We start from the raw sequence: 19345 nt of genomic DNA on the forward strand, positions 1-19345 counted from the left end.
CTGCTTAGAGAACATGTACGTTGCCTTATTTTATTACTGCATTCCAAATTGAATGAATAATTATTGAAACATCTGCATCCGATTAAAAGTTAATGTAATGATATTATGCCTTTAATCAAATGCAAAGTGAAATTTACTTACAAATAAGTTATTAACAATGAAAATTACATCATTTCCCATAAAAATACTTTATTTAAAGTAGAGCAATTATAGTGAACAATAATTTGTACAACTTAAACTTTACATAATTTATAATTCAATTAGTGTCCATTGATTCCTTTCTTTTTCTGTATTCATTTAATGCTGAATCAAATGTTTCCATAGTGTGATCGCACACCTTCTCCAGATCTTGAAGTCCTCTTCGCAGGACATCTACGGCTTTCTCTGATTTCGACTGAATTCTGAAGTGCATCTTCGATTCGGCAGGATGGGGAACCGTGTACCCACAAAATTCTACATCTGGACTGAACATCAGTTCCTGATTATTTAAGAATTCTAAGGTACGCCTTTAAACGTTAAATTTGTAATTACAGGTAATACTAACTATTGGGATATAATTGATCTCAGTATGTTTCCCAATGTGTGACCCTCGTCTTGAAACACAAAGGTTCTTGATCTCTCATCCGTAGTGCTGTCACCCGCAACCTGTAAAAATTAATTCTTACTTTATATACTGTCAAACATAAATGTTAAACATGATAATTCAAACCTCAGCTAAGCGTCCCATTGTCAACTTCTTAATATCCACGTGCAAGAACGTCGTTACTCGTGTTCGTCACTGATTTATGCTAGATGGCCTCTATTGCTCTCTTTTATTTCAAAATGGCCGCATGCTTTAGTTTCTCTAATTGCCACCATGTGGCACCAGACGCGCAAGTGTTAGGAAGTAGTAACCGAGTGCTACTCTGTATAGTACTTGATCTTGTTCGTGTGTAAAGTACACGTGGTTTGATGGATGTTTAATTGTTCGCCGACATGTCTCAGTCAGATTTGGAAATATTTCACAAGAGAGCAACGCTCGCGGTAAAATGAATTATCCATTGATCTTTCGCCGCCACTTATAGGTTAAGAGCAGTTATGAGTGCCGGGGAAAAGATACTTCATACTTGGAATCGAGGTTATGCTCACCCGCTATTTTCCCGTAGGAGGAAGAAATCGAGAAGTTGAAGAGAGACATCGAATCGTTGCGCACTTTGTGTCAGAGATCTGAGAACTCTGGAGAATCCGAGGCCGAGCTTGCCAAGCTGCGTCAGGAAAATAGTAAACTGAAGTACAGGTTAAATATTCTTAAGAGGGTGTGTAATATAATTCTTGGAGATACATACTGATCGTGAACTAATTCTACTTTAAATGTAATTATTTATTTCCTAATTAGGCAATAGAGAATGAAAGAGCAAAACATGGGGGTAGCGTGTTGATTAGCTCGCTCAAGATGGATAGTCTCTACGAGATGTTATGTGATTTGTTCCGGAGAGCTATTAATTCTGCTTATCCGGATATACCTGACCCTCCCATAGTGATAACCACTTCTGGTAATCCTAAATTTGGGGATTATCAGTGCAACAGTACGATGCCACTTAGCAAGCAACTTAGTAGTCAAGGTAGGATATTTAAACATATGTACAATGAACAATACTGAATTATTTCAATATTGTTATAAATTAATTTGCAATGTGCAGGTATTAAAGTTTCACCACGTGACATTGCCGCTAAGATCATAGCGTGCATCGAGTCATCACCATTAGTGGAGAAACTGGAAGTTGCGGGTCCTGGGTTTATAAACATTTTTCTGAGAAAAGAGTATGGACAAGAGGTTCTGACGGCATTGCTGCAAAGCGGGACTGTGCCAGGACCTGTTGTAAAGAAACTGAAGGTCATAGTTGACTTTTCAAGTCCAAATATTGCCAAGGAGATGCACGTTGGGCACTTAAGGTCCACTATTATCGGGGATAGTATTTGTAGGTTGTTAGAATATTTGGGCCATGATGTTATGAGGCTGAATCATGTAGGCGATTGGGGCACTCAATTTGGAATGCTCATTGCCCACTTACAGGATAGATATCCGAATTACCTGACGGTATCACCACCTATCTCGGACTTGCAAGTAAATTTTAATGATTTTATATAATAGACACGTTCACTTTATTATTATTTACAGCAGTTAGATATTTTTCTTCTATTCCTTAGAGTTTCTATAAAGAATCAAAGACACGATTCGATGAAGACGAGGAGTTTAAGAAGCGTGCTTATAACTGCGTTGTCAAATTGCAAGCATTTGATTCTGATATTACAAAAGCGTGGCAGTTGATTTGCGACGTGTCGAGGCAAGGTATGTACTTTTATTTCGAAATTTATTTCATACTCTAGATGCGATGGAAATATTAAAATGAATCTAATGAATAATTTATTAGAGTTTCAAAAGCTGTACACACGACTCGACATTAGAATCACAGAGCGGGGCGAATCATTCTATCAGAAGTATATGGAAAAGCTTGTCAAGGAATTGGAATCGAATGGTTTCCTGGAAGAAGATGAAGGTCGGAAGATTATGTGGGGTGCGAAACCAGGTGTCGGAATCCCATTGACTATTATCAAGTCTGATGGTGGATTCACTTATGACACTTCAGATTTGGCTGCTTTAAAGCAGCGAGTCGAAGAGGAGAAGGCTGACTGGGTGTGTTACACATTATAAGATTATGAAATTCTTGCCATAAAGCATCGATAACTGTTTCTTTCTATCCCCACAGATAATCTATGTCACCGATGCAGGCCAAGCAGTGCACTTTAAAACGATAGAAAGTTGCGCCAGAAGAATAGGGATTCTAACTGATAAGTGTAGAATGGATCACGTTGGTTTCGGTGTAGTATTAGGAGAGGACAAGAAGAAATTCAAAACTAGGTCCGGTGATACTGTGAAGCTTACTGATTTACTGGATGAAGGTATGAATTTAAAGTGACTTTAATATTATACGTGATCTCGAATAATTTAACTAATCACTCCAGGTTTGAAGAGGGCTTTAGAGAAGCTTCGAGAAAAGGGACGTGATAAAGTTCTTACACCGGAGGAATTAAAGGCAGCTCAGGAGTCCATTGCTTATGGATGCATTAAATATGCAGACCTGCTGCACAATCGTAACCACGAATACGTATTTTCCTTTGACAAGATGCTGGATGACAAAGGGAATACAGCGGTGTATCTGCTGTACGCGATTACGAGAATTCGTTCAATTGCTAGGACTGCTAACGTGACCCAAGAGCAATTGAGAACTGCTTTGGAAACGACGCCAATTTCTTTGGAACACGAGAAAGAATGGAAACTGGCCAAAGTTTTACTCAAGTTCCCCGATGTGATACTGAAGATAACTAAAGATTTGTATTTACACTCGCTCTGCGAGTTTTGCTACGAGATCTGCTGCGCCTTTACTGAGTTCTACGACAATTGTTACTGTGTCGAGAAGAATCAAACCGGTGAAATAGTCAAAGTTAATATGGGTCGGCTGATGCTTACAGAAGTGACAGCGATCATGTTAGAAAAGTGCTTTGACTTACTGGGACTGAAGCCTGTCACGCACATGTAAGATTTTACTTCAACTAAATAGTTTGCAGAACTAGCTCAGCGGCTCTGTCAACTCAGAGTATTTTTCATGGTTTAATAAAAACGCTATGGTACGTACTTATTCCCCTTTAACGTAATATTTCTTACTAACAAAATAGTTCATGTATTAGGAATAATAACTATATACAGGATGAATGAATTAACATAGAAGTTTGTGTGGAAATTACTACTAGGTCATTTTTTTTATAAGTTCTTAAATTGAAAGAGTAGATCTTAGTGTTTTTCAAGTGCAAGCACCAGTAATTCATTTAGCGTTGATAGTAACGTCCTGGGATCCTCGATGAGGCCAGCTGTCACCATAGCGCTCGTGAATAGCTGAAAAAGTGAATAGAAGTAATTTCAATTATTAGGATTTATAAACTTTACAAGTAGAATTGTAAATACCATACCTGTTGCGTGAGAAGATCAGCTAATTTAGGATTAGACGATGAGAGCTCATTGAGTTTTTTTATCAGTGGATGCTTCGGGTTGATTTCCAAGCGAGGTTGAAGGAGCGAATACCTCATCTCTTCATTAAGTTGATGACTTTGTGTGCGCAGAAAGTGTCTAGCTGCTGCCATATCCTGGACAGTGACGACACAAGGATGCGACTCAAGGCGAGTTGTAGGTTTGATTTCGTATGCTTTCTTAGATAGAACTTTCTTCATGTAAGACACGACGCGATCTACATCTTCTTTCTCCGTAGAACCTAAAGTAAACACGTAGAATTTTTTAAAAGAAATAAGAGAAATGTTCTAACTAATGACAGGAAACTGACCCAAAATTTCCGACTTATCAGATTCGGCGTTTTCACGCATCTCTTTCTCAACAGATGTCAAAGGGTGTGAATTAAATTGCACCAAGTGCATGAGTACCAGTTCATCGTAAGGTTCATAACAGAACAGTACTTCTACGTTTCGTTTCTTGAGAGACTCATAGTACGGTGATTTCTCGGCCAGTGTCCGACTGTAATCAGATAATATTACAATCGATGAGGTGAACAATAGGGAAAATAAAATTAATAAGTGTCAAACCTTGGAGCCGATAAGTAGTACACATCTTTCTGATCGCCTGCCAATCGACTGCAGTATTGTGGAAGGCTGATCAGTTCACCCGGAGCTCCAGCTGAAGATTCAAATCTTAAAAGTTTGGCAATATCCTCCTAAGACGAAACAAAGAGAAAATCATTATGTTCGTTACTGGACTTCCAAGTGAATTCAATATGCTCACTCTATCCGATTGAACTTCACTGGTGATTATTCCTTCCTTGAGGAAGATGCCGTAGTCTTTATAAAATTTAGTGTACTCCTCAGGTTGCTTTGTCGATCGCTCTTGAAGGAACCTGAGTATACGAGTCGTAAGTACTTTGCGAAGTTTCCTGTAAAATTCATAGCAACCATTAGAATTATTTCACTTGTGGCATTACTCGTACATAAATTCATAAGTAATCTGAATTACCCTATAAGGGAACTATTCTGTAATAATTCTCTGCTTAAGTTTAATGGAATGTCCTCAGAGTCAACAACACCCTTTATGAATCGCAGCCATTTTGGTAAAATGTGTTCTGCCTTGCTTTTGATTAGGACCTTTCGGCTGTACAGAGAAACTCCGACAGATGTATCTCTACTCATCTCGAAGAGTCCTGGCTTGCCTTCAGGAAAATATAGTAAAGCTCTGATACTAAGAGGTACGTCAGTTGTATAATGTAGGGTGAATCTGGGTACATCATAGCAATTTCCAATGAACCGATAGAACTGTTCATGCTGCTGTTGGGTTACGTCTTTTGGATCCATCATCCATAGTGGCTAGAAAATATAATAAATTAAACTGCATGAATTACTAATTAAAACATATGCTTACAAGTAAGACTCCAAAGAACGTACCTCAATAACGTTGACTCTCTTGCCATTGACAAAAATAGGGCTACCGACGAAGTTGCTGTACTTTTTAATTATCTCTGTAAATTATTATCTGGTGTTAACTGGGTATCATACAGATTTGCGGGCGTTTCGATAGGAAAAAGAAAACATAATACCATTAATTGCTGCGTCGTCAGAAAATTCCCGACAGTCAGGCTTCAAGTGTAATACTATCTTTGTACCAGGTTGTACACCTTCTGCTTTCGAAATTTCGTATGTCCCCGACCTGAGTAAATGTGATTACCGATTACTCTATGTTTAAGGTAATTTTTTCAAGGAAGATTAATATTATTTAGAAGCTTCTCTACCCATCGGACACCCAGCAATATCCCTCTGCGTCCTTGGCGTAGGATTTAGTATATACTTCAACCTTGTCCGCTACCATGAAGGCACTGTAAAATCCAACACCAAATTGTCCAATAATATTTGATATTTCTGTGGATGCTTGTTTCTCCTTCAGTTGCTCCAGGAAAGCCTATAAATAGAGTTATTCAAGTGGGTTAGTGTGTTAGTCAAGAATGGAGTACGATTAAGACTGGAGGTCTCGTTCGTAAACTTTGTTGGCAAGTGTTCTCTCTACTGGCCTTTTGCTAACAGTGCTTCAGGTTAAATGCTACAACTTAACACCAAGTGCAGTTACTAATACGAATGCATGAGCAGGAATGTAATTGTTAAATGTAGGGTGTAACTTGTTTAACTATGGGAGCACAGACGCGTAGAGAAAACAAGATATTCCCAGGAATATTTTCTTTAGTTTTACAAAAACCCGTAGGAAGTATGCTTTTTTTTATAGAAGTCAATTTTTTACAGTTTGCCATTTGTTTGTTCTTACCTTAGATCCAGATCGGGCAATGGTTCCCAAATTGGAAACAAGTTCCTCCTTTGTCATCCCAATTCCTGTATCTTGAATTGTTAAAATTCGATTCTGCTTATCAGTTGCAATGTGAATTTCTAAATTTCTGTCTCCGCCCTCTTCAGGACTTAGATTTTGGCTGATTCTTAAGTACCGAAGCTTCTCAAGAGCATCACTGGCATTAGAGATGAGCTCTCGTATAAACACCTGTTGTGGCAGTTGAAAAATTACATTCAATTATTTCCAAAAAATTAGATACTTGTAGTTTCTCTTAATTTAATCACTTTGTAACATTAAAAGAACCATATATTAATGCGGCAGTGTCTATATATCCTTCACTTTGTCTTTAAATATTTACGTCGACTAAGATTGCACAGCCAGTAACAGAGGCTTGCATAGCCAGTAACAGAGACTTGTGACAGATAAAATCGTATGATTTAAATTATTGTAGAAACATCAGTTATTACCTCTTTATCGGAATACAAAGATTTTGCAACGATATCTAATAACATACGGGTCTCCGACTGGAATTCATGTTTGGCGCTCTCTCCTAAAATCAGGGGATAGTTTCATTTAACTTTCAGCTGTTCACAAACCAGAAGTAGATCTTACGCACGGAATAAAGGCTGACATTAAAGGATATGTAATTAATATACCGATAGGTTTCTCCGTGTCCTTTACGATATTGTGGTAATCCTGCGAACTCTGAGGCTCTGCTTGCGAGGACAAAAGTCTCGTATGAGGGTTCCGTAAAACTGTAATCGAAGCGATTAAAAGTCAACGAGAACTACATTTAACATGGCAACGAAACTATTATCGCCAGTAATTTGGGGGAACATTCTCTATCAGGCTTTTAAACGTGTGATTCCCAAAATACATGACATAACGAGTGCACGTGCTTATTCCTCAGACCATACCATCTAGACCTCGCATTACAGTGTGAGGTCAGGGAAACCTCACACTGATGAAAATACTTTAAATAAGACTTCTAACAATACGAGGTGAAACAAGGTAGGATCATAACGAACCCGAGAACTGTCTCCATCTTCTCTCTACCGAGAAAGTTCTGAAAGTACAATTTACAGGCCTTGAAAACGATTTGCTTAAACGAAGCACGGTTCGAATTCTGCAGGCGGCCGCCATCTTTAAAATCTTGCAATTGTCCGCTAAAGTTGGAAGCAGAGATGAGTTGGGCCGCCGTTGGGGACAAGTCCGTTAGCCGCCTGCATTCACCACCGAGGGCAGCACAGAACGCGATCGCGCGACCCTGTCCGTGAGCAATCTCCCAACTCATCTCTGTGAAAACACTCCTATATATTTAAATTTCACTGAAAGGGACGAACAAGGTACAGAAAGTAACAACTCTCGCCCGGCATATAAATTTCTTTATTACTATCTGTATAATATATTTGAAACAATATCATTCTACAACGTTGCATAAAAATATACAAAGACATGAAAAAATGTCTCGACTCTCATACGATAAAACACGTTCTTGAATAATTTACCGTCGCCATGCCGTCGTCGTCGATCGTAACTAAATTCAACTAAAAGATCGCCCCCTTTCTTTCTCTACCCCCTCTAGATGATCCATATTAGATGACTCTCCCAGGCGATATTTAAAAATCAGAGATGGTATGCATTTAATACCCGTCCTTGCGGCTTTGGCGCTGCCGATTTCCCGTGCACCCCCAAACCAGAGGGCGGGACCGGTAAGACTCTCGCTTCCCTCTCTAGATCAATGACTCGAGGTTAACGATAAGAATCATACAGGCGATTACCACTTAACGATAATCAGGAGAAAAAAAAAAAATACAAAATAACTACTCCCTCAGATTTTCCGTGAAGGTGCATCGCGTGGGCCCGAGAGGACGGCCAGATAACTCTGATCACTATGTACAGATGGCGCCAACTCGCGACCCGGCGTTACGAAAAGCAGACACAGTGGATCCCCGGTACATAAAGGTCAACTCACCCGGCAACCTACGCATCGAATCCGATCCTGAAAACCATGTAACACGGATTTCAACATCCCCGTTCACCGTCGACATGCCAGGTCGAGTAAACAATGCCATCGAAACGCGTGTAAAATTCTCTTTGTCGCACCGGAGCCGATACGTGAATTTAGCGTGAATCGACCTTAACACGGTACCCTATAACGCGGCAGCGTATAGGACACCGTGTGACAGGAGTTTCTGCCTACACGTGTCGGTGTATATGTACAGGTTGCTCGAGAGAGAAACATGCGCACCGTTAAATTACAGGCGCGCGTCGTGTAAATCGCGAATCGTTACAACGGGTCTCGTTACAATCTAAAACCCTCGGGGTCGGGTACATAAATAGTAACGCAGCGCTATTTACAGGGCATGCTCTTGCGTCGGCGATCCGCCGATGAGCGCCAAGAGGCGTTATCGCAACGCCGCGCGGGCGTCGACCCGCCGTGGACGTAGAACCTTCCACCTCCGTCCGCCGCGCCGGTCGGACGAGGAGGCTACACGCAGAGTCCTTTCGCCCAGGAGGATCGGCGGTAAGAAAGAAGGGTGGGAAGAGGAGGAAACACATCCGCAGAGAGGGAGGCCCCCTTTCGCAGCCCCTCCTGGCGAGCACAAAGCGGCTGCGTCCCTACTTCGAGTAGGATTTTCGAGAACCGCCCGGAGGTCCTCGCCGGCAGTAAAGCGATTTTCGGGGACACCCATTTGTAATCCCCCCGGCCGTCATTTGGCGGTTCCATTCCGGTTCCTATTTTGAGGCCGGTTTCTCTCCCTCGGCGTGATATTGATCCTCTGGCGCGGCCCCGAGAGAGAGAGAGAGAGAGAGAGAGAAAGAGAGGGAGAGATAGAACGGAAGAGGGCTCCGACCTACTGGAGGCCCTCGACACCGGGGCTTCCCTCTCGATTGCTGGACGAGGTCGATACCTGGTGGATCGATTGGATCAGGGATCGGTCTCCTGTCTCTGGAGAAGCCTCTCTGGCAGAGGGAGGATTCCCTTGCTCGGTCGGTTTCGGGAATATGTAGAAACTCTGGAGACACTTTTTCGGATTGTTGTCTCTTGCTCGACCTTCCATGGATCCGGTGATTTCAACGCGGAATGGATATCGGGAACCCTCCCTCTGGCATCTTTCTCATCTCGGGGGGTATTCTGAGAGGGGTGCGCGCAGCATCTCCGGCGAGGGCGCCGGAAATCAAAGAGATCTTCTGTAGGAACTCAACGCATTTATTATATATATGTATATATATAACAGAGCTTTGCATCGCCAACGTGTGGGTACGCGCGTGTACTGTGTGTGTCTGCCAGTGTCTAATCCTACGCGAAATGCCCGGTATTTGTAAAATTATAAATATTACAAATTAATTAAGTGTACGCACCCCTCCTCCCGGGACGGTCCCCGGGTCTTCAGGGTCCTGGGGGACTCACCCGAGAGGTCTGTTCTCGATACACGCTCCTACGTACACCCGGTAGCAATACGACGTATTGTAAAGAAAAAAAGAAAGTAGTCGTAACACACAATTAGAGACAAGTACACGTGACGAGCGTGGGACGATTTCGAGAGGAACCGAACCCAGGGCGAAGTAATATTCTGTTTCTTTTTTTGGGAATGCTGCAGACCTAACGGATTCTCTTTTAACATATGTACACGTTATATATATATATAATATATATACTTTTTAAATTTCTCTAGCTTATCAAAAATCCGAAAAGGGGGGCTTTTCGAGACGCTCTCGAGAACAGACCTCCTAGACATCGCGACGCGCTCTCCGAGGTAAACGGCGCGACGATTTAGCCAATCGACGCTCTCTTTTAGGCGTCTTCTGTCCCCTAAGTTGGTCCCTGATGCTTCTCATTCCTCGTAGATATTTTCTCCCACCGTCTTATTCATTTTTTTTTAAGAGCCTCTCGCTCCCACCCTTGCATCCCTCGATCATTTTTCGGCACTTTTCCTCGAGGTCGACTTCACCCCTCTCCGCCGTTGATTTACACGAGTAATATTGACACGGGAACCAGAAGACGCCTGGCCCCTCCGTCCCGGCGCACCCCTCGACACCACCCCTGGCTCCTCTCTAGATTATGTGTGTTTCGTGGCCCCAATGTGTGCTTCCTCCCTCCCAGTCGGCCGGGGAAGATCCTCTTCTCGTTCTCGCCGTTCTTCCCCGGTCGCGTCTCGGACACCTAGGGCGCGAGGTCTCCCTCGAGCTCCTCCGCCGTCGCGACGCCCGATCGCCTTCTTCGAGGTGGGGACGAGACCTCGAGGTCTCCTCGCCTGGATCTCACCCTGGCACCTCGATTTACCTATGGAATGCATCGCTATTTGGAAGATTAGCCGCGAACGGGGACGAGATCCTCGCAGAGGAGGGACCCTGGGGGCGTCGCGACGGTGGTAACCTCGCGCGGCGACCGAACGCCTCCTCGACTTAACTTAATACAATAAATACAGGAGTGCCCGGGGACGTCCGGTCGCCGAGTCGGGGGTCCGAGAGGTCTCCTCGAGGTCTCTTGAGAGTGCGACTGGCCTCGGCCGAGCTCTTCCGCTACGTTATATACCTATGTACATGGGAGGGGGTCGTCGCGATCCCCTGGCGCGACTCCCGCGCGACGGAGCCGAACTTCCCCGTCCTCGATCACTCGTCTTCGGCGTCCTCTTCGAGGTTCATCTCGCGGGCCTCGCGGCGGTTCTCCGGGGAGACCAATGGGCACCCTGGGGACTCGCCGCGACCCCGACGACTACCTGGCTGCGTCGCCGGGAGCTAACTCGTCCTCGATTAGCGTTATAATTGACTTTCGCTTAATTGTATAGAGACCCGCCCTTGACCTCACGCGGTTAAATAATGCTACACTAGTCGTTACGTCGTCACCAGGCCCCGGCTCGGGCCCCCACGTGACGGAGTCGACCCTTCCTCTCCTCCACGTCTTCGGGGAGGGTTGGGGGGTCTTGGGATCGGAAGTCTTCGGAGAGGTCTTCAGGGTTAGAGGCTTTTTCAAGGCTATTCAAGGCTAATTCGGCTATCGTGCACTCGTTTCAGGTGGAAGATGATGGATCTCACTAGAGGGGCTTTCCCTGACGCCGGAGAGAGGAGGAAGAGAGCCCAGTGCACGAGGAGGCCCTCTCCTAGGGGAAACTTTCGCTCAAGGCTTGGCGACGACCTTGGAGAATCGGAGAACCGTGCCTCCTTCCAGAAGTTGATCCACCCTGTGCGAAGGGTTTCGCCTTTTAGCTGACGACTCGCCCAGGTACCATCCAGGTCCTTGCGTTCTTTCATGCCCCTCATTTCGTCCTGGAACACCAGGTCCAGGACGACCTCGGGCACCAACGTCGAAGACGTGGGTGGGTCACCGCTGGATCCTCCTCCAACTTGGACAAGGACCCCTTCGTGGAGTCCGCCGATCAGGGCGAGAGGAGTCCTTACAGGATGTCCAGGTTGAACCCGGCCGTGGAGTCCAGGGAATTTAGGAGCTCCTGCGCGCTGAAGTTGGACGTGTCCCCCGAGGGAAGGTTCTCCAGGAACTCGAGGCTGAAGTCGGCGGCTGCCGACACCGTGGGATCGTTCGCAGCTGGGGGTGGCTGGCTGTGTTGCTGTTGCTGCTGCATGCCGCGGACGCCTGGACTACCGGAGCCGTATTGCTGGTGCGGGTGCATCGGGGAACCTGAAGAGGACGATGGATCTCGATTAAGTATAAGCAACTTAGCTTTGAATATACGTGAAATATTCCACGAGTTATATTCGCTCGTAGACCCTGAAGAGACCGACCTGTGCCAGTGGTGGCCACGGAGTTGACCGAGGTCGACTGGGACATCTGCATCTGCAAGGACATCTGGCTGTTGCTCTGCTGCATGGCCAGGGTCTGTTGTTGGTGCTGCTGGGTCAGGAGTTGCTGCATCTGCGAGCTGTTCGCCATCCCTGCACCGGGCATGCCGCCGCTCTGGGAGCGGATCAGCTGATGCTGCATCTGCGCTGCGCTCATCTGCATCCCACCTGCCCCACCCATCCCGAAGCCACCTGAGAATATCGAGAGAAGGGGTTAGAGGGATGAAGAAATGGATGTCTTCGGCGTGGGAGGTCGACTCGAGGTACCTTGGTGGCCCTGCTGATTGAACTGCGGCCGCATCTGCGCCTGGAAGCCCTGTTGCTGCATCAGCAGGTGCCTCCACTCTTGCTGGGCGCCGCGGCCCACGATGCTGTTCCCCAGCCCGTCCGGAGGACCCACGCTCACGTTCGGCGGCCTCTGGTTGTTCGTCCTGGGGTATCCCAATCTCTGGTGCATTTGGTGCATGCCCCCGATCGCGGCCATGCCTCCACCTCCCATATACATGTTGCCCCCTGCCGCGTGTAAGGCTTGCTGCTGCTGCTGTTGTTGCTGTTGCTGCTGCTGCTGCTGCGTCATCTGCGGCCTCATCATCGGACCTGAGAACGAGAACGTAGGGTACCTTTCTAGCCGACGTATCTTGGAATTTAAGTAACACCTGAGACTCCGGGGGAAAAATTCATGCACTCGCAGGACGCTCTTCGCTCGCTCGGAGATGTTCCCTTGACATTCTGGCCGACTGCCAGGACGCGCCGGTTTCCCCGCGAGCTAATATTCGGGGATACCTTGAGTTGGGCAGGAAGGACGGGGACGACTCGTTAGAAAAAAAAGAAAAAAGAAGGACGCGGAAAAGGAAAGGTGGAACAAAAGTCGGGGAACCCTCGCGGGATGGCCGCGGATCGCCGTCTAATTAACGCTCTTCATTAATTACCGGCCGCGGGACTGATTTATGGAGACACTCGGACTTGTACTCTCGTAAACCTGGGAGTGCTCTGGAGCGAGTTTCTTGATGTTGCGGGGCCTTGCTGGCACCTGCCGATCGCCTTCGTGGAGAACCTTTCGTTTCGTCGGGCCTTGCTCGAGGAATACGAGCGCTAATTTATACGCGTGTTCAAATTCACGTGACCAAACTCACGCGTCCGAATTCACGTGAAGAAATTCATGCGTACAAATTCATGCGACCAAATCCACGCGACCAAATTCACGCGTCTAAATTCACGTGACTAAATTCACGTGACCAAATCCACATGTCCAAATCTACATAGAAAATGTTATCCGTGACGAGATACTCACCGGAAGGGGGCATTGGTTGCTGCGCAACGCGACGCATCGGTCCCGCGTTCGGAAACCTGGCCTGTTGGCCCATCCCGATTCCGGCGTGCATCATCTGGGCCTGGGTAGCCTTGTACTCCGGGGGCGGGGGCCTTATGCCCCCCATACCTCCGGCCAGGTGCTGCTGCTGCTGTATCACCTGGAACGCGAAAAGAAAATCATGGTGAGCGAGTAATTAAAAAAAAAAAAAAAATGTAGCCCGAAATCTCTGCATCCTTAGGAAGATGCCACTTGGTCTTTCCGGAGACTCGGAGGACGGTTAAAAAATTGATGCTCAGGAGGGCGGAGGGAGAGGAGGAGTCGGGTAAAAAGAAAGGGAGACGCGAGAGAAAGAAGGACGGGTGGCGCCGCGCGGGAGGATGACTAACCAATTGCGTGAAGCGCGCAATTAGTAACTGGAGCACGGCGCATGCCGCGGGGCCTTAACATTATCGAGATAATGATCGCATTAACTGAGTCATCTGCTAATAACCATGCAGTGGCCGCAAACGCAACGAGACGTAAGTGGACGCGGCGTTACACCCGCTAAATAGATTTTCCGGTGACCCATTAATTGCGCAACGTGGCCGGCTGGATGATACCTCCTTGGCGGCCATCTTGCCAAGATGGCGGCGGGAGTCCCGCGAAGGGCGATCGGTCATCGGGGAGTTAATATGTAAAATTCGGAAGAAATACCATATCCATCGCCGAAACTCGCGACGAGGAGGCGAAGGAAACTGCGAGAAAGTCCCCAGGTGGGTTAGAATGGACCTCGCGAATCCGTACATCGCGGAAACTGCGATAGAAGAAAGGGAGCGAGGAGGTTCAGAGCTCGCACGGGTCAGGCGTTCGCGGCGGGCGACATTAAGTCATCCGAAGTGAGCAACAGGTCCCGACTGCTCCGCGACTTTTGTTCCGCCCCCGCCACCCCCCGGGAAAAGAAGCTGCGGGGCCGGAGGTCGGAGGAACAATGGTCGGAAAGTTTTTGCCCGAGCCGACCCCGTGAACTTCCTTCGGGAAGTCGTCATATCGGCCGGTTCTCTCAACGCCGGGAGGTCCATCCCTTTCCAAAGTCGTCGGCCCGACTCTCTTCCAGAGGACCGGGACCTTCCGCACCTTCGACGGTATTTTTACATATCTCAATATTCCATTCTAACCACTACTCGAATTTCCAGGCTCGATGGGACGGTCATGAAACATCGGAGGCCCGAAGCGGCCATCTTACGTCGCCGAAGAAAACGAAGTCCCAGGTAAACTATTTTCATTTTCACATCCACTTAGAACACGCGACAATTTTCCTGTCCCTTAGTCCCGATCGTCAATTCCCAACGCTATCGCGCTTCATGGTACGATCCGCCACGGATTTTTAAAAACCCCTGCCACTAAAAGGGTTAACCTCCACCCTCGATGACTCCGATTTCTTTTTAGACCCGTTTCTCATGGTTACCTGCTGGGCGCGCATTATCTGTTGCTGCTGCTGTTGCTGCTGCAGCAGCTTAGCGTGCTGATGCTGGTCGACCTGGCCAGGTGGCACCTGCTGGGGGTGGCCGCGCGCGGCGCTGGGGGCCCCTTGCTGCGGCACTCCGCCCGCCGCCGCGGCGGCGCGCTGCCGCAGGCTCTGCTGGGTGAAGTTGATCGTCTGGGACTGCGAGACCGAGCAATACGTGTCGGCCTGGCCCCCGGGGCCCGACTGGTTCTGGGCCTGCTGCTGGTTGAAGTACATGCCCTGCTGGGCGGCCACCGAGACCCCGGGCTTCAGGTCGCCCGTCAGCTGCATGTGCTGACCCGCGGACACCTGCAAGGAGAACGAGCGAGTTAGGTATCTGTATCTACAGCTAATCGAGTCTACCTGGAGGATAGTACTCGTCGGTAATTATTTCAGGTGTGTACTTCGAGGAGAATGCTCATAGCTAATTATTAAATTAATTCAGGTGGTATACTCGATTATCCTAATACTCATTGTTAATCATTTCAGGGTCCACCCTCGACCTGACAAACACAACGCATCTCAGTCCCAGGATCCGCATCCGCGAAGTCTCGCACCCCGGGCAGGAATTTCGATCGGCGTAAAAAACCGCTCAACAAGTGGCGACTATTGTCCTGTCGCTGGTACATCGTAGGTAATGATGCGGAATGGCTTCCGTTTTTTGTTTTTCTTTTTTTTTTTTTCCCCTCTCCGGGAGTCTTACGCGGACGAGGCGCGAGGACGACGCCGTGGTTCCAGCGAGTCGACCTTACGACCTCCTCCGCAATCGAACCGCCGTAATCTGGGGCGGAACCGCTATCTGGTCTCTATCGGTACAGAGACGCGTTACGTAACATCCATGCTGAGGATCTTCTACGAGGAGAGAAAAAAAATGTTTTCTTCGCTTTTTACGCCTAAGGCGAGTCCCGAGGGTACTAGAGGGAGCGGGGGATTCGTTATTACGTTAAAATGCCGACCGGTCAATTATCCAGTTAATCCCCCATGATTTCAGAGTCAAACCCCGATTAGCCAATCGTCGCTCGAGATGGGCTCGCGCGATTAGTCGACCGGCGTGCGCCAGAAACGGGGAACGAGTGTACATGAGAAATGAGCACAGCTGTCCGGCGGTGATACGTGAACCTAGTGCAGCTGTTATGCTTCCTTCGGTATACGTGCGCCGACGTCTGATTCAATTCAAGTCTCATACGTGACACATCTGCGGTGCACTTTCTCAGGAGCGAGATATCGCTCCTCGGGATCGACTACTTGGCGCGTCGATAGCTAACGAGAGTACCTTTAAACCCCGCCATGTAAAATCGGTCGTCCACGTTGAATCGATATTTTGTGAATTCCCTTGGGAAATATTTATTTAAATATCCCGATTTGAAGGGGCGGAGCCTCTACTTGAGGTTATTATTTATCAGGCTCAATCCGCTAAAACTCGGGGAGCAAAACGTTGCGAGAATACTCGCCAAGGCCGTCGATTTCGGTGCGCCCTTGGGCGCGCGATCGTCGCGCTTCTTTAGAAGGAACTTAACCTCCCACGCCGTGTCTCCGGCTCGTATATGGAGATCGGATACGAAGAGCCGCGGTTTTCTGACTCAGCAGCTTGGAACTCGAACGTATCCGAGGCAGGGCCGAGTCGTACGATCACGTCGCCCCGAGTCGAAGTCGATTTGACCCACTCTCTCTCTCTTTCTCTCTCTCGAGAGAGACCATTCCCGCAAAACGTCCATTTTCAATTAAAATTTAAGCATTCATCTCATTGTACGTCACCGCCTTGCGGATATTTATCTCCTAATTGGAACTTTATCCTTGTCATTTATAATTAACGTTTTATAATAATTTTCGTTATTTCTTCATTCGCGGACGCGCCGTGTGCGACACTCGCCGCGCTCCTTGATACTAAGCTTATAAAGTGACTAATTCTCAACTAACCGTTACAGGTGAACCGTACCATCATGGAAAGAAAATTCCCTAGGAGTTTGCGGATTTGACGCCGGACTTTGCGGGGTTCCAGGAACCTGTCAAGAGGTGCGGCTCCCAGGGGAAGGCTCGTCGCACGCTACGTCGGCGGTTATTCGCGGTTATTCCTGGTTATCCGCGACGGAGGCTCGTACGTGGTGGCCCCTGTCCCCGGTTCCATCACTTAGGCGACCACCCCTTGTCTCGCGGATAGTTACGACATGCGAGGAGCCTCCTAGCGCAGTCCGCTCGCATAATTAGCCTAAATCACGGGGTGGCCTCCACCCGGGCCAACGGCGCCGGCTACGTCATTTGCATACCACGTGTCTTGTTAGTTTACGTCGTTTACAGGGCGCCGGCTTTGCCAAATGTTGCCACGTCGCGGGGGTGGATCGTCCCCTCCTGGGGAAGGGGCCGTGCGCCTCCTCGACGCGTTTAATATAATTATATGTCATATGTGTCATAACACGAAAGCGTGACTGTCTCGGTCTCGATGACCAGGTCGCGATCTTCCGAGCGTTTACGTGTAATTAATAAATTTTCTAAGAGTCGTATTAATAATTCTTAAGTTGCGTCGGGATTTTCCGAACCTCGGGCTAGGAAGGAGGTGGAGGGTTCCTTCGGAAAAGTCCTCGAGGGGTCCGGTCGTTGGCATCGGGGTGGCTCCCCTCTCCGAGGAATCGATCGGCAATCGGGAGGTGCGATTCGCGCGCATTAACGGCGCAATTAGTGCCGGCGTTAATGACGCCGTGCGTTCGTTAGCGGGAGCTGGCTCTCCGCGTCTGAATTCCGCGCGGGTTTCCTCGAAAAACGAGTCGGCCGGCATTCTGGCCGATTTTTTCACGGCGCGGTCTCGAGAGCCCCTTCGTCGAGTCGACGGAGGGAGGTGCGGATAATCGGCAGACTTTTCCTTCGGGGTGGGCTCGTCAACGGGGACGACGACGGGCGATCGACATTTGATCAATTGGGGTCAAGTTTAATTTCGGGCTTTTACTTATTTAGGGGGTTTTAAGGGAGGAATAATTAATGCGTCGCCGCAGTAGGCCAGCGATCCGTTCGGCCAATCCGAGGGGTCGACCTTGAGGGATGCGGAGGCGGCCGCGGAACCGCTGCGGGGCCGCTGCGGAATACGGGGGACGAGCGCGGTTGCAGTCGAGGCTGCCGGGCGCTGACCTCCGCCCCCACCCTGCACGGTATGTCCTATCCGTTTACGTACACACGCGTGTTTACCGGCACATAGGTAAGTATGTGCACGCGCGTGGACGTGCACATACTTGCGTATGTATATCGAGAAGGGAGGCCACCTCTCGCGGCAAGTATCCGCCGACCCAACTCCGAGCCAACTCCTCCACCTTCCGAGAAGGTTTATCCTCTCGCCTCGTCCCTTCGCGGCTGCGGGTCGCTCTTTATCGCGCCGTCTCCCTCGCTCCGCCGCGCCCGCCTATGGGTCCGTCTCTCTCGCTCCCGTGCGGCTCCTTGCGGTGGCCGAGACTGGTCAGCTCTCTCGGCGAGCCGAGGCATTCCCTCCCGATCAATCGTCGCCCGAGGAATCCCTCCAGGAATCCAGATTCGAGAGACGCTTCGTGGAAGGGTTGCCCTCGGGATTCTTCCCCATTTGCCCACTGATATCCCGAGGGATGTGCCTCCGGGGAAACGAATCCATGGGTGGTCAAAATTGGAACGCACCGGTGCCGCCTAATTCTCCCAAGGTGAGATATTTGCGAATTTACGAATATGTGAATTTGCGAATCTGCGAAATTGCGATATTGCGAAAATGCGAAAATGCGAAAATGCGAAAATGCGAAAATGCGAAAATGCGAAAATGCGAAAATGCGAAAATTCGAAAATGCGAAATTGCGAAAATGCGAATTTGCGAAAATTCTCACATCGTCTATCTGCGTCATTACGCATGCATTTTGTGTATAGAGTACCTAATGCAACGAATATATATATCGTCCCTTATGTATGCACGTATATAGATGCATAAGATGCCTCTTAAGCGTTCTCCGCATGCGGCCAGACTTCCAAGGCTTACGGGCGACTTTTCCGTCGCCCATTCCGCGTCTCTCGGTCGATCGGGCCGCGAACGGCGAGAGCGTGGATCCGCTCCGGTGCGCGGCGGCCGAGTGCGGTCGGCGCGGAATCCATCGGGCGGTGGAGGTGGCGCGGGCAAAAAACGCGCGCGCGGAAACGCCGGGGAGGGGATACGTCGGAACGGTGGAGCACGCGACCGCGACTTCTTCCGCCCCCTCTTCTCTTCCGCGACACGCTCTCTCTCTCTCTCTCTCTTCTTTCCGCTGGAGCGCCCCCACCCGCGCGCGGTCGCACGCTGCGATTGGCCGCCGCGGCCGCGTTCCCTTCGCCGCCACTCGATTCGCGGAACAGCTGGAAAAGATCCGCACAGTGGTGCCGCCGCAAAGGGGCGCGACGCGTCGCT

At 48.5% G+C, this 19345-nt stretch overlaps 4 protein-coding genes across 5 annotated transcripts in view; 1 reads left to right on the top strand and 3 right to left on the bottom strand.

Annotated features, from left to right (window-relative positions):
• Nucleotides 1-172: 172 nt before the first annotated feature.
• Nucleotides 173-765, bottom strand: LOC105699573 (probable DNA-directed RNA polymerases I and III subunit RPAC2). Its single transcript, XM_012424703.2, has 3 exons — nucleotides 710-765; nucleotides 545-645; nucleotides 173-464 (listed from the first exon to the last, which is right to left on the bottom strand). The coding sequence occupies exons 1-3, from the start codon at nucleotides 725-727 to the stop codon at nucleotides 257-259; spliced, it is 327 nt and encodes a 108-aa protein (XP_012280126.1). The 5' UTR covers nucleotides 728-765; the 3' UTR covers nucleotides 173-256.
• A 159-nt stretch (nucleotides 766-924) lies between these two features.
• Nucleotides 925-3673, top strand: LOC105699549 (arginine--tRNA ligase, cytoplasmic). The gene is made up of 8 exons (XM_012424648.1): nucleotides 925-1023; nucleotides 1146-1295; nucleotides 1376-1601; nucleotides 1680-2104; nucleotides 2188-2329; nucleotides 2412-2674; nucleotides 2748-2940; nucleotides 3004-3673. The coding sequence occupies exons 1-8, from the start codon at nucleotides 976-978 to the stop codon at nucleotides 3576-3578; spliced, it is 2022 nt and encodes a 673-aa protein (XP_012280071.1). The 5' UTR covers nucleotides 925-975; the 3' UTR covers nucleotides 3579-3673.
• Nucleotides 3674-3677: 4 nt separating this feature from the next.
• On the bottom strand, nucleotides 3678-7519 carry LOC105699548 (heat shock protein 75 kDa, mitochondrial). The gene is made up of 13 exons (XM_012424647.1): nucleotides 7396-7519; nucleotides 7024-7122; nucleotides 6835-6917; nucleotides 6347-6574; nucleotides 5823-5989; nucleotides 5631-5740; nucleotides 5479-5552; nucleotides 5054-5400; nucleotides 4826-4973; nucleotides 4630-4757; nucleotides 4374-4561; nucleotides 4006-4304; nucleotides 3678-3931 (listed from the first exon to the last, which is right to left on the bottom strand). The coding sequence occupies exons 1-13, from the start codon at nucleotides 7508-7510 to the stop codon at nucleotides 3830-3832; spliced, it is 2088 nt and encodes a 695-aa protein (XP_012280070.1). The 5' UTR covers nucleotides 7511-7519; the 3' UTR covers nucleotides 3678-3829.
• A 2041-nt stretch (nucleotides 7520-9560) lies between these two features.
• Nucleotides 9561-19345, bottom strand: part of LOC105699450 (neurogenic protein mastermind) — a 78187-nt gene continuing 68402 nt past the window's right edge. For both annotated transcript variants that reach the window (XM_012424440.2, XM_012424441.2), the window contains 5 exons: nucleotides 14926-15273; nucleotides 13461-13638; nucleotides 12437-12766; nucleotides 12113-12361; nucleotides 9561-12008 (listed from right to left, as the gene is read on the bottom strand). In XM_012424440.2, the coding sequence (XP_012279863.1) occupies nucleotides 11767-12008; nucleotides 12113-12361; nucleotides 12437-12766; nucleotides 13461-13638; nucleotides 14926-15273 (1347 nt within the window). In that variant the 3' untranslated portion in view covers nucleotides 9561-11766. The remainder of the gene's footprint in view (nucleotides 12009-12112; nucleotides 12362-12436; nucleotides 12767-13460; nucleotides 13639-14925; nucleotides 15274-19345) is intronic.

Source organism: Orussus abietinus, unplaced genomic scaffold, assembly GCF_000612105.2.
Source record: "Orussus abietinus isolate OABI.00-Male unplaced genomic scaffold, Oabi_2.0 scaffold8, whole genome shotgun sequence".
Lineage (NCBI taxonomy): Eukaryota > Metazoa > Arthropoda > Insecta > Hymenoptera > Orussidae > Orussus > Orussus abietinus.

What these genes read in the sequence shown, in the direction of transcription:
- LOC105699549 (XM_012424648.1), top strand. Translation starts at nt 976, where the DNA reads ATGTCTCAGTCAGATTTGGAAATATTTCACAAGAGAGCAACGCTCGCG. An exon ending in GGTTAAATATTCTTAAGAGG is followed by an intron (nt 1,296 to 1,375) that starts GTGTGTAATATA and finishes TTTCCTAATTAG; the next exon opens with GCAATAGAGAATGAAAGAGC. An exon ending in TACTGATTTACTGGATGAAG is followed by an intron (nt 2,941 to 3,003) that starts GTATGAATTTAA and finishes TAATCACTCCAG; the next exon opens with GTTTGAAGAGGGCTTTAGAG.
- LOC105699573 (XM_012424703.2), bottom strand. An exon ending in AGATCAATTATATCCCAATA is followed by an intron (nt 465 to 544) that starts GTTAGTATTACC and finishes ACTGATGTTCAG; the next exon opens with TCCAGATGTAGAATTTTGTG.
- LOC105699548 (XM_012424647.1), bottom strand. Translation starts at nt 7,510, where the DNA reads ATGGCGGCCGCCTGCAGAATTCGAACCGTGCTTCGTTTAAGCAAATCG. An exon ending in AGAGAGTCAACGTTATTGAG is followed by an intron (nt 5,401 to 5,478) that starts GTACGTTCTTTG and finishes TATATTTTCTAG; the next exon opens with CCACTATGGATGATGGATCC. An exon ending in TACTACTTATCGGCTCCAAG is followed by an intron (nt 4,562 to 4,629) that starts GTTTGACACTTA and finishes ATCTGATTACAG; the next exon opens with TCGGACACTGGCCGAGAAAT.